This window comes from Leuresthes tenuis, unplaced genomic scaffold (genome assembly GCF_036924035.1).
Source record: "Leuresthes tenuis unplaced genomic scaffold, fLeuTen1.0.hap1 SCAF_5, whole genome shotgun sequence".
Classification (NCBI taxonomy): Eukaryota; Metazoa; Chordata; class Actinopteri; order Atheriniformes; family Atherinopsidae; genus Leuresthes; species Leuresthes tenuis.
In genome coordinates this window covers 1,783,825-1,796,081 of record NW_027325359.1, presented here as the reverse complement: position 1 = coordinate 1,796,081, position 12,257 = coordinate 1,783,825, and the positions used below count along the sequence as shown (strand labels likewise).

The 12,257-nt window shown below is 39.4% G+C and overlaps 1 protein-coding gene across 3 annotated transcripts in view; it reads left to right on the top strand.

Moving 5' to 3' along the window:
- Positions 1-12,257, top strand: part of fgd4a (FYVE, RhoGEF and PH domain containing 4a) — a 52,263-nt gene that overhangs the window by 16,159 nt on the left and 23,847 nt on the right. Inside the window, exon 1 of one of the 3 annotated variants that reach the window (XM_072385416.1) lies at positions 10,504-10,687. The exons of the other annotated variants lie outside the window; for them this stretch is intronic. Within the exon in view, the coding sequence (XP_072241517.1) occupies positions 10,597-10,687 (91 nt within the window). The 5' untranslated portion in view covers positions 10,504-10,596. Of the gene's footprint in view, positions 1-10,503; positions 10,688-12,257 lie in introns of those variants that run through there. 3 annotated transcript variants of the gene reach the window in all.

Below are 12,257 nucleotides of genomic sequence, written 5' to 3'. Positions count from 1 at the left end.
CCCACACGTGCACATAGAGAGCCCACAGTCATATGCAGGAAGTGCTGCGCACTGATAGTTATTGCTCTCTAAACCACTCACTAATTGCTGGTCTGGCTGGACTAAGATCATGTTATAAGGTGGGAGTAAGATGAAGAGGGTTAGCCAATCCTTTATGGAGCTCCTGGAAAATATTCGACTTTAAAGGCTTAACAAAGGAAGGGCTTGAATGTTTATAGAAGGTATCACTGGTTTTGTGTTGAATATCCTGCTGTAGTACAAGATTAATGATTAAGAACAGGAAAGAAAAGGGAAATAAAATATCAGCAAGGACAAACTGCCAAAGAAGAAGGAGGTAGTTTGAGGAAATGTGTATGCATGAAGAAGGAAAAGCAGAAAGGAGTTCAGAAATGTGACTTAGAAAACAAAGCTCCTTGACTTAAAGGCATTTTCTTTTCAGCCTAGAGCCAGTTGTGTGTATTGTTGCACGTTTGTGTGTTCATCACAGTCGGTTGTCAAAATTATATTTCCTCATGAAACTTGTGAAAGCAGTCCTTCCCTTTTTGTGACACTGTAACACTCATCAGTTTGTGAACCACTGCTTGCTCTCTCTCACAACGCCAAGCTGACCACAGCAGCTCTCTGCTTTGTAGTGTTGTTGTGCAGCTGTTGAGCATAAAGCATAATGTTGTAAGTAACTTCTGCCTTGAGTGCAAAGACAACACAAATAACATGTTTGTTTATTTTTACATGGAGATGTAATTCTTATTTCGGACAGTATTGTGCTGTATCTGCGTGCTTTCATGGCAACATTGCGAAATCACCGAGAACTCATAAAAACATTGTTAGTTTGTGAGATAAAGATACGTTTTAGGGGCTGTCACAAAAGCTGTAAATTTGAGTCTTTTTGGCTGAGGGCAAGCTTGAGGCATGAATTAAAATTAGCTTTGACCTAATTGAAGGACCTGGTTAAGTCCTAGACAATCGATAAGAATGTGTCTACAGCCAACCTTTGAGATGTTTTGCTCATTCTTTCCACTATTCCAGGTTTTCTTCTTACTTTCTACTTATTAATGTTGTAACATTGACTTTGGTGTTAATACAGACACGACAACATGCTCGGTCTAGTCAGATTTTTACTGACATGAAGAACAATATGATTAGTCTTCTGATATAGCTTAATCTGCAGTGTAAAAAAAAAGATGTGGTATTCCCCGACTACTGTTATCAAATTGTTGTATTGCAATAAGCAGCTGGTGCAGATTTACTGGCCATGAAACTGTTGTAGAAGAAGATGACGTAACGTGATGAATACATTTTATTTTTCTGAGAAAGATTATGCAAACAAAACAAAATAAATATTTTTTTATTAAACTTGGTGAAGGATTAAGAAAGGGAGCCATTATGTTCAGATACAGATCAGTCATTGGAGAATGCCCTTTATAAGTGCTCTTTTAATTGTTGCATGCAAGTTTTGTGTATTAAGGCCTTGATTTTTGCTATATTTTGTAAGTTATTTTTTATGGATCTCAGTCAACAGTAAACATAAATCCTTTCCACAAACGACATGTATATGTGGAACAAAATCTGTGCACGAACCACACTTGGTGACACTGTTTGGACTTTCTTTCTTCAGCACAATGTTTTCCTACTTAGTCGTGTTAGCTAAGCATGGTAGCAGTCCAACAATTGCAACTTAGCACTGACCAATAAGTGCAGCTGAGGCCCATGGGAATGAAATTTGACAAATTTCAACATTATGATAACAAAAGAAGAGTTGTGGGATCATGAAAGTGAATTTCTCCACCTCACACCCCCCCTTCAAGCATGTTTGAGCCAAAAGAAAGTGGAAAAACTTTCGCTGGTTTGGCTTTTAAAAATGGGACAGTACAACATGGCATGTTAATGGGAAGAGGACTCATGTTGTCTGCAGAAATAAATTGCTAATTTAAAGGAAAACAAAAGATAACACTTTTTGTCACATGATTTACTGTTATGAGACCACATCTATGAATATAAAATTGTATTTCTGCCAATGCATTCCTCTGAATGTTATATGTTGGCAATGTAATTAGAACTTATTCTGAAGAACTTGTGACTTGAGTTTAAATAATAAGATTTGAGACTTAACTCAGATTTATCTGGACTGACTGGTCCTAAAAGCCTTCTATTGACAACTCTGGATTCTGGAGTCTTTTTGGCATTTTTGTGGGGGGGTTTCTTGTCTAAATGCTATTTATGGCTTTGTAACAAAATTATATAAAACATTTAAAATATTTTTGTTAAAACCTCTCAGCAGGTCTCCTCTTGAGTGTACAGCCAATGATTCTGTTGTCACATGAGAGAAGCAGGTGGCCTTTACCTCAACTACATCAAACCTACATTTGGTTTTTGCTTTTATGAAGAGTTCAGGATGCATCCCTCGACTCTGAGAACAGCTGAAAAAAACAAATGATAAGCAGGCTTCTGCTCTCTAACATTACATATATGTCCAGAGGCCTTCTCTTTCTTGTGTTCCCCTCCCCATCTTTCTTCCTCAAATGGGGGTGGTGGTTTTGTGTCACACTCAGCACCCATATTTGCTATAGCATGCAGCAGGGACAGCAGATGAGTCTGGCCATTAGCCTCTTCCCCTCTCACTGGCCCTCCCCTCGTCCGACACAATGGGTCTACTTGTCCATGCGACACACACCCACACACAGGCATATGTGCACCCGCATTCACACACAGAGGAGGCTTTACTCTGGGGCTGAGTGTCGCTTCGTCGCCATATGCCCAGTCTCCACTGGAATGTGATTATTTTCACTCGCGATAGAGAGGAAGGCAGCAATGAAGACAAGGTAGAAGAAGGAAGGCACCGAGAGGCTGAGCTTATGGGCGAGTCACTCTGTCACTGAGTGTTAAAGTGTGTGTGTGTGAGAGAGAGAGAGAGCGAGAGAGGTGGGGGAGAGGGAAGGGAGGATGCAACCAATGCAGTGAGGCAGCAGTTTAACATGAGCCTGAACCTGCCAGTGTGAACGGCAGAGCGCTGAGGGAGAGGTCTCTTCCCTTCAGTCTAACAGTGGATTTCACTTTCTCATCCCTACACTCACTGGACACAACCTCCTCTCAGGTCAGTGCCTCTGTCTGGTTTTTTAACTGGTTTAGCAATAAGTCACTGGTACGCTGCTTTCAACGAGTGCACAATGCAGCGTTGGTAGTCAGAATGTGTGTGTTTCGTGGCCATAGAGACCACACAGAAACGCACCGCCTGCTGGGGATGATGGTTCACAAAGAGCAGGCTCACACATCCCAGAAACAAATCGTAGTTCTTACCACAGGATGTTTCATCTGGCAGGTGCTGCAGCTGAGTGTGGCAATGTTGGTTGTGTGTGCGTATGTGTGGCTGCTCCGCGGCTACTGTAAGCAGTTGAAACTGTATTGACTGGAGGGGGCTATTAATTTTCTGAGGCAATGTTGACTGAGCCTCTCAGCTGCAGCCGGTCTAAAGATATGTTGCAACCCACACATGCCCACATGTCTGTGCACATAGAGGTTGTTGATTTCAGTTACCTCTGTTTGCCATGATTGGTGTAATCAGCCTCAGCTGGCCTGAGCTGTTGGAAAATATGTAAGGTTGTGTGTGAGAGGTATGTGATTGCTTGCATGTGGCTGTGCATGTGTGTATAGGCTGTGGCAGGCTCATGTTGAACCTTGTACAAACAAAACTATGATTTTGAAGTAATCTTGTCATCACAACTGCGATGTTTTCTTAATGATAGAGATTTTCTCACTACATGTCTTCTGATTCTTGCATATAGAAAATGACTCGGTAAATATTTTTATAAAACAATAAAATTGTTGCAAGGATTTCTTTATGTTGTCCAACATAAAACATATAAGCACTGAATAGCTTTTCCCTCTTTGGGCTCAGCTTTGCGTTTTCAACTCTTTGCTTTATGCCCTCATTTAGATGGCTAAACATTAACTTCATTTAGCTGCTGTATCATTTATCTTTTCCTCTGAAAGCCTGGCTTCTTATACAGTCCAGCAATGGCAGAGAAGATATCAGGTCCTGCTGCTTTTGTTGCAATATAGGAAACCATTGAGCTAAATTTATTCCAAGGCTCTTAACTGATTTTTGCTGTAACCCACAAAGGGTTTCCTCCTAGCTCAAAAAAGTCCTTGCAACAAGCAGTTGCTGAAAACAAAGGGAGCTTCCTATTTACAAGAAGAGAGGACTCTGTGGCTCCCATACTGTACAAGACAGTAACTGTTTCAAGTGAATGACTTGACTTAAAGTTGTAGGCGGAAACATTTTACAGTGAAGTGTTTGGGTTTGCATCCCCAAAACTGAAGGATCTCATTGCTTTTGATTGATCTGTCATATCTCACAGTAATAGTGTTCATCAGAAGGTATAACTATTTGCAGTGTGCCAGAATTGCAGTTTTTCTCAAAAAAAGTAGACGTTTAAGAGATTGTTGAATGCTCTGATGATGCAGCAGATATAAAAAAGCAGATTTTTAGGTTTGATGACAAAACGGCTTGTTAAACACCTTAGTTTTTCTTGATCTATTACCCTCCTCCACATGATATCATAAAAATATGGAGATACGATGTATAACTGATGAATGGAAGTAAAATTACTTGGGGTTAAGCGATCCTGCTGAAAAGGTTTCAGGGATCAGACACATAATGTGACCAGTAATGGGACTAAAGGGTTATTAGCATGATGTTTTTAAAGAGAAGTTAAAATGAGGAAGCTATGCACACAACATTATCACCACAAAACTGATGTGCATACAAGACAGAAAAAAAAAAAACACTGCAGCTTCTTCCAAGAAACTGTAGAGGCTTAATTAATTTATGATACATGTATCTGTTTATAAATCCAGTGATATGATTTGTCGTCAGCTGCAGCTTGATCCTCAAAGGTTTCGTCCTCCTCACCTTGGTTGCATCATTTGACTCCATCAGTTCTTGTCTAAAACAAAAATGCTGTGTCATTGTCCTGCAAAGGCATAGCTGCTCTGGGTTTTGGCAGCTGATCATCTTGTCATTTTGTCCTCTATGTTCTGCTGACTTTCCCATGGCAGTGACCAGAAATGCTAATGCTGTTTGTCACTTTATTCCTCAATATAAGATTAGGTGCTGTGTGCATGTGAATTAAAAAAAATCAGAAATGACTGCATGTATGATGTAGATTCAAGCAAATATTTGTAGCTATAGAAGAAGCATGTGTCATGCTAAATATTAATTGTTGCTTTCTGCCTTTGTCTTTCTGCCTCATTGGTACTCCGGTCTTGGCTGCAGACATATCAGCATGCATGCTTTTAGGATTGCAGGGGTTTTCTGTGCATTCCAGCTCTATGCTGAGAATATGGGCTCCGGTTCTTCCTGTCAGAAAGGCTCATTCATGCTGAGCACAAAGATGCCGTTTGAGAAACAAGTCCTCGCCCATGCTGTTTGATTGGCTTTATATTCAGTATCTTTTTATTTTGTCCATAATGCACTGATTCAGATTTTTGCTGCGTTAATGAATCTCTATTTTTTCACTACTTAGTCAAATCACCAGGACAAACAAAGAGAAATGTAACACATTGAAATAAGGTTATTTTTTGGGAGGATTTTAAGTTTAAATGTAAGGTTTTGAAGCTTGCAAAGCCTGATTAACACCCAGATAATGCAGTTGGGGGTCAAATTATTTCATGCATGTATATTCATTCAAATAAACTAATTTTAGCCTAGACATTCTGTGCATGCTAATCAGATCCAGGCCCGGACCTTGTTCTGGAAATAACACACAGACTAATAACAAAAAATAACAACAAGGGCATGCATCTTTTCATAAAAACCACAAAGATCACTTGTGAAATGTGCGTAGCTTTAATGATGTCCAATTCACAGCTCCACTTGGTAAAAATGTGCCACCAGGGAAATAGTTGTTTTGGTCCATTGCAGTGGTCAACAGGAAGAAGCCGGGTACAAACCAGCTGACAGGCGGCATATTGCCTCCTGGAGTTACAGCACTGAACATACTTTGATCAATAACTTGATTCCCCTCCTGTGAGTGTATTCTGCACTGTAAAAAAGAACCCTGTCAGATAATTATATTTTTGTGGCATCCCAGCTGCTGGAAAAAATACCAGTAAAATAATCAAGTCAATTAAGTCATTCATTAATTTTCTAAATACATTTTTTAACTTTAATTTTTCATGAGATCTTGTGTATATTTTTTAATGTTTAATGAAGGACATTAAGCATCCAGTGACAAGTAAATGATGTATAATACTAGTACATTTGAAATAATCAATTTCATTGTTTCTCATAAAATTTGATAAGCATTTCTTTGTTAAATGAAACATTGTTCTCAGCCGTTTCACATTGAAAACCACAACTAAACTGAGATACAGTTGCCTGACAGATGAACATTTTGGACTAGAATTGAACCCTCTCATCAGTCTTTGCACTAACCGACATGAAACTGACTGAAGTCACAGTACCCACCACTGAAAATATCTTTTTTCTTTGCATTGTGGAACGAGGACCGAGATACAATTAAATGGCCAGGTCACACCGTAGCTCGGCTCAACTGTGCATGTAAAAAATACTGACATCAGACAATTAAGTACTTATTTTGTGATGACAAGTAAACTTTGTTGGAGGAATTTCCAAGCTAATGAATTTAGCTAACTGGGTCAGCAACACAGAGATGTTTCTTGTTTTCATAACATGTTTGAATTTTGAACAGTAACCAAGGCTTTTAGGGTGATGGCAGTTTGCCATTGTTTTCAGCAAATGTAACAGTAATTTGAGGAGCAGATTATGTTCTCCAAAAACAAAGGGACAAAGTCAATGGTAATATTGTTGAAGTTGCTAATATTAGCCTGCACCTAACCAAACAATGGAGAAATGCTACACGGATGTGCTAACATGAAATTAGCTTATTTTAGTGTTTCCTTTAACCCCACAAAGGGAAAAAAACTTTGCCTCCAGCTTCAGCACATATGTTCATATATGAAGAAAACTGGATATGTGCAGCTTATAATGATAAATATCCTGATTACTCAGTTTCTTTCGCTTTTCTGTTTCCTGTATAAGTTATTCGATTCGTTGTGTCACTGTCAGAAAACAGCAACGAGCTAAAAACCTCTGTCATCCACGACCTTTTGAAAATGTCATGTTCTGTCACTCTTCGTCAGCAGTGTGCTGGCTTTTACACACATCACAATGTGCAACTCAATGGTTTTTATCATCGTGAATTTGTCTCAGATGAGTAATAACGATTCATTCTCTACTATTAGTTTGTGGGAATTTCACATGAGCTTGTTTATGGAGCTGAAGCTATTTTTCTGATTCAGTAAGGACTTTACTTTTGCTGAGCTGATGGAAAATGAAATTAATGTTTTGCAAGGACACTAACTTAAAACAGCTTCATTATAGGAAGACATACCCTTGATGGATGCCTCAACAAAGCACAAAATCATTGAATTAACACAATCGTTGTGTGTGACTGCAGCTGGTGTGCTGCAGTTAACGTTATGCCTCTTTGATGGCCTCTCTCTTTATATTTGATTTCATTGTGCTGAAGATAGGTCACTTTCACATATCTGCTCTCAATCTGTAAGACCTTTTAGGGATGGTTGATTTGCAGTTAACATAAAAAAGCCTGCTGCGAATAAGCATTGTTGTTCATTTATGAACACACCGGTCTGCTGGGACTCAGTCAGATGTGGTAATTGGGCAGACAGGATATTGATTGACACATATGGGAGCTCCCATCCAGCAGCTGCGATCTGTTTTCCTAGGTGAATGAGCAGGTCATAGAGGGTGGAGGGGACAGAAAAAGATGGTGATAGAGGAAGCGACAAGGGGCCGGTGGTTGAAAGAAAAGATAAATAGTAAAGGGGGGTGGGTCAGTGGTCTTTTTCTCAGTGCAGAGTGATAATAGTCTACAAGTCTACACAGATGTTTGGATTGCAACACTCTTTCTCTATGCAACTATACTATTATAGCATGTTAAGATATTCAGTTATAGTCATCTCTCTTTGGGGATGATCATTTCTGCAGTGATAACCACGAAACATAGTTTCCACGTCTTTCTGTCATTATATGTTCCCCTGAGGTCTCGAGATAAAGTGTTGTCCCGAACCTGAGCGCGTTCAGGATCACAGCATATCCATTCACCACAGTCACCCGGTTGGCTTGCCATCATTAGACATGGGCCAGAGAACATGTTCAGATCATGCTAAGAGCTTATTTTCTCATGCTGGGGATGTGAAAGGAGCATACTGGGAAACATAGGGGAAATGCATGGCATTGGCTCATTATGTACATAATTTATGAGGCACAAAAGTAAGTGGAATGTGAGGAGGGAGTAAGAAGAAGGAAATGTAATTTTGTAGCTGGCTGCAAATATTTCTTGTGTAATCTTTTTGCTATTTGTGAAGGAACAGCTTCATTTTATTACATTCGACTATTCATTTTCAGTTGCAGCCAATAATATCTGCCTAAAGTGCTTTTATCTCTTGAGAATTTTTTCAAGGAAACCAGAGGGTTTGTGGTTGCCTGAATCTTCACTGAAGTTCCACAAAGACAACGCATATTATTTCACTGACATGTGAAAAAACAGCTATTTTCTTCTCTCACCTACGTCTGAGCTGCAGGTCAGTCTGAGGAGGGGGACTGAGACTGCAGTGCATGCACTTGAAAGACAAATGGAGACTTAATGCATCATAAACTGGAATGAGAATGTTTCTTTTGTTTGAGTTTAGGGTCACCCACACCGTAACAGTTCCTGTAACAATAACACAGTGAATGCCCACACTTCTGAGGGATAATGTTCTGCAAACAGTGAAGCCAAGCACTCTTCTTGAAATCCTGCTGTACCAAGGCCCAAATGGATTTGGAAAGAGGAGAGTATACCACTGTTTTAGATCTGCTAAGGGCACCTTTTAGCATCAGTTTGATGTTATCTTACCGTTGTCATCAGTAAAGTATAAACTTTAGAGGTCCCATCATCACCAAAGACAAATTGGCCTTAACAAGTAGGTTTTGTTGCAGATATTTTGAGTCATTTTTTTAACTAATATGTAATTTCAACATTTGATAGCAAGTGGTCTATAGCTAAGAGTAAATCAATTGAAGCTTACAATCAGAAGCAGCTAAAACATTGATAAAGTGTACGATTTAGCCTCGCATAAAGAAAATAAGAAAGCGGTGTGAAGCCTGGCCTTAGAGATGTCCATCTTTCAGCACTACGGATGAGAGAATGTGATCCCTGCATCTATTTTTTTGTTGTTATTGTTCATCAGATTGCTCTAATAGTCATCCCATTGATGTTGTTTGCTCTGTTGTCATTTTGTTTCATCCCTTTTGATGGGCCTGGCTGTAAATTATTTTCTAATTAGCCTTTTCTTTGAACTAGAGTATTGAATAGACATATGGGGAGTATACTATATCATATTTTTGTTTGCATCGTGAGAAGGACAAAGTGGGTCTCATCTGGCTGTCCAGACCACATAAAGTATTTACAAGGCCTTTTAATTTTCACTCTATTATGTTTGTGACAGAAAGCCGTTGCTCTTTGGTAATTGTCCATAATGAAAGGACTGGAGTGAAAGGAGACGGATACATCTGGCCTCTTTGAGTAGCCAAAATTATGTGTCAGGCATGAAAACCTCAGACATGTGCTCACACACACGCACGGCATCACACATATTATCACCAGCATGAACATCAGTATGATTAAAGGGGTGTGACTTAGCATGTTAATACGTTCTCCCCTCTCCATTATTTATGAGTTCCATTTGAATAGTAGTTATCTCAATCTAGGACCGTCATGCAAATGAAACTGAGGTCACTTAGCATTTTTATGTCCTTATGGTCAAATGCAGTCGTTATTTTGATATGTAATTATATCTATTTCTCATCATTATAGGTAGTTGCGTGCACAGCTTCCTCTGTAATTTCGTTTCTTCAATTTTAGAGTCTCTGCATTTCAGATGCAGTAAATCAGGGTTGAGACTAGAATCAAACTGGGCCCTTTAAGGGGTTTCTGCTGTCAGATTTTAGTAATGCAGTTCGCACGGGAGAAAATGCAGTTAGGTTGCATTGACACAGAGGCAGAAAACTGGCCACATAAAGAACATGATGCATCATACTAGACATGTGTGGAGTAATTGGTTAATATCCCCAGGAGCAAAAAAAAGTTAAATATTAACTGCAATGGATTGTTAATTTGAATCTTTTTCACGTCTCCTTCCCACTCTTGCACCTTCCCCCTCACTCCTCACCAGTGAATTACCATGTTTTCATCCCTTTCTCCTTTCTTTTCACTCTTATTCCTGTTCTCTCCTCCCACTTCAGAGTAACTGTGTCCTTGAATTCTGGCTGACCCTCCAATCATTATTAGGGACGTGTTTAAATGTGACCGTGAATCAAGATCGTGAAGGACGAGGTTGTCCCTCCTCCCTTCCTGCTATTCTCTCCCTCACCTGGTGACTTTGGTTTCCAAGGAACCGGTTCGTACAGTAACATGGGCAGGTACACGGCATTTTTGAGGGGGAAAGACAGACATGAACAAACCAGCTAACAGGGTAACTCATGTCTGAAGAAAGATTGTGATTTCCTTTTAGATGCTTGAATTATGGAGTTATAAAATGGACAAACACTGTTTGACTGACAGGAAGGGGAAAACCCAGCTGTTCTCGACCGGAGTGCTCACAGGTACTGTTGACATGTTTACATTTTTTGTAACCTGCCAGACACCATGAGAAAATACTTGTTTTGGTTTGAGTAATAGGATCTAGAGTAGACAACTGTTGGTGAAACACTGAGAAAAGGGGAAAAAAAAGTGCTCTTGAGAAATATTTTTAACAGAAACCCAGACACAGGTGCTGCCACGTGAAAGCAGTATGAGTGTAGTCACCTTAGAAATATTCTAAACACGAGGCTTGTCTGTTTATTTCTAGTTTTTTTTTGGTACTGGTAGAACTGGCTGATCCGTTCTTCTCACAGAATCAGTTTGATAGAAGAAAAAACAGAATATCGCAGGCTTCGTCTTTAAATGAATGTTAGTGTAGATAGTTTGTGTTTTTAGTGTAATGTGTGATAATGCATCAATTTTTTTTACATTGTGGACTTCGTTCGAGACGGCATTTCCAGTGAAAATAAATCTATAACCTCAGCTTACTCAATGCAACTGCAAGGAGGTTGATCATGAGATAGTGTGGACACACAATTCTGATTCAAAGTGCTTTTTTACTCAGAAATTTTTTTTTTTTAGCTGTCAAAACAAGATTATGCATCAGTTCTGAACCACCCCTGGAAAGTGCATGTTGAAAAATGCAAGGAAAGCAGAACAGCATGCTTTTGATCCTCCCTGGTTCAAATACAAGCTACTGCTGGGATCACAGATGTTTCTTTTTCATAACAAGCTACTGATTGCCACAGAGGTTGAAAAAGTTTTCAGGTGACAAGAATACTACTGCTAATTTATATCTTTTCTTTAGCTTGACTGTGATCAGTTTGCTTCTCTCTCACCTACTTTAATGGGTGTTTTTAATTTGTCATGTTAACTGAAGCAGACAGATCATCAAAGAAGAGATTCTTAAAATGATCTTTTTTAACCAGTTCACATGTTGTCTTATAAACTGTGCACATGTTCCTCAACTGAACAGTTCATATTCACTCTTTCTATCAGTGAATTAAAGTAGATCCTCTGAGCTTTTTCAGTTCCTCATTCAGTACTGCGAATAAATGTTTTTCTTGTTACCATAAATCACAAGAATTATTTTTTTTCTCTGCAGTATCTTGCTTCCACAAACTTGGTTTGTGTTTCATTCTTAGCAGCTGTTCAAACCTACCGTCAGCCTTTACTTCCCAACATCTAGCTGACCAATACCCAGTGTTCACTCTGCATGCGAGTATGTTATTTCTGGGAAGTTTCTTTTTCTGCAGACTTGAGGATTATATAATTAAAAAAACAGGAAGTTAACAGACAGGAAGAGGAAGTTTTAGGGTCAGGCCAGCAGACTCTCCTCATTTCTACGTCATGAAGCATGTTTCTCCCAAATACCTCACGTGGAAACTTGTTCATCACATCTTTTTGTCCCTTGTAGAAAAGGTCCTTGCATAGTGTGTGGCATGCTCTGCTTTGTGTGTGTGTTTTCAGTACTGACACATCCCCCACTTTGGAAACAATAGGTGTGTGACATCACATGAAACTCAGCAGGAGGAGCGATGCTGGCAGGCTATCTCTGTAGCGAGGTGTCTGATGTGAACAGAATGCCACTGA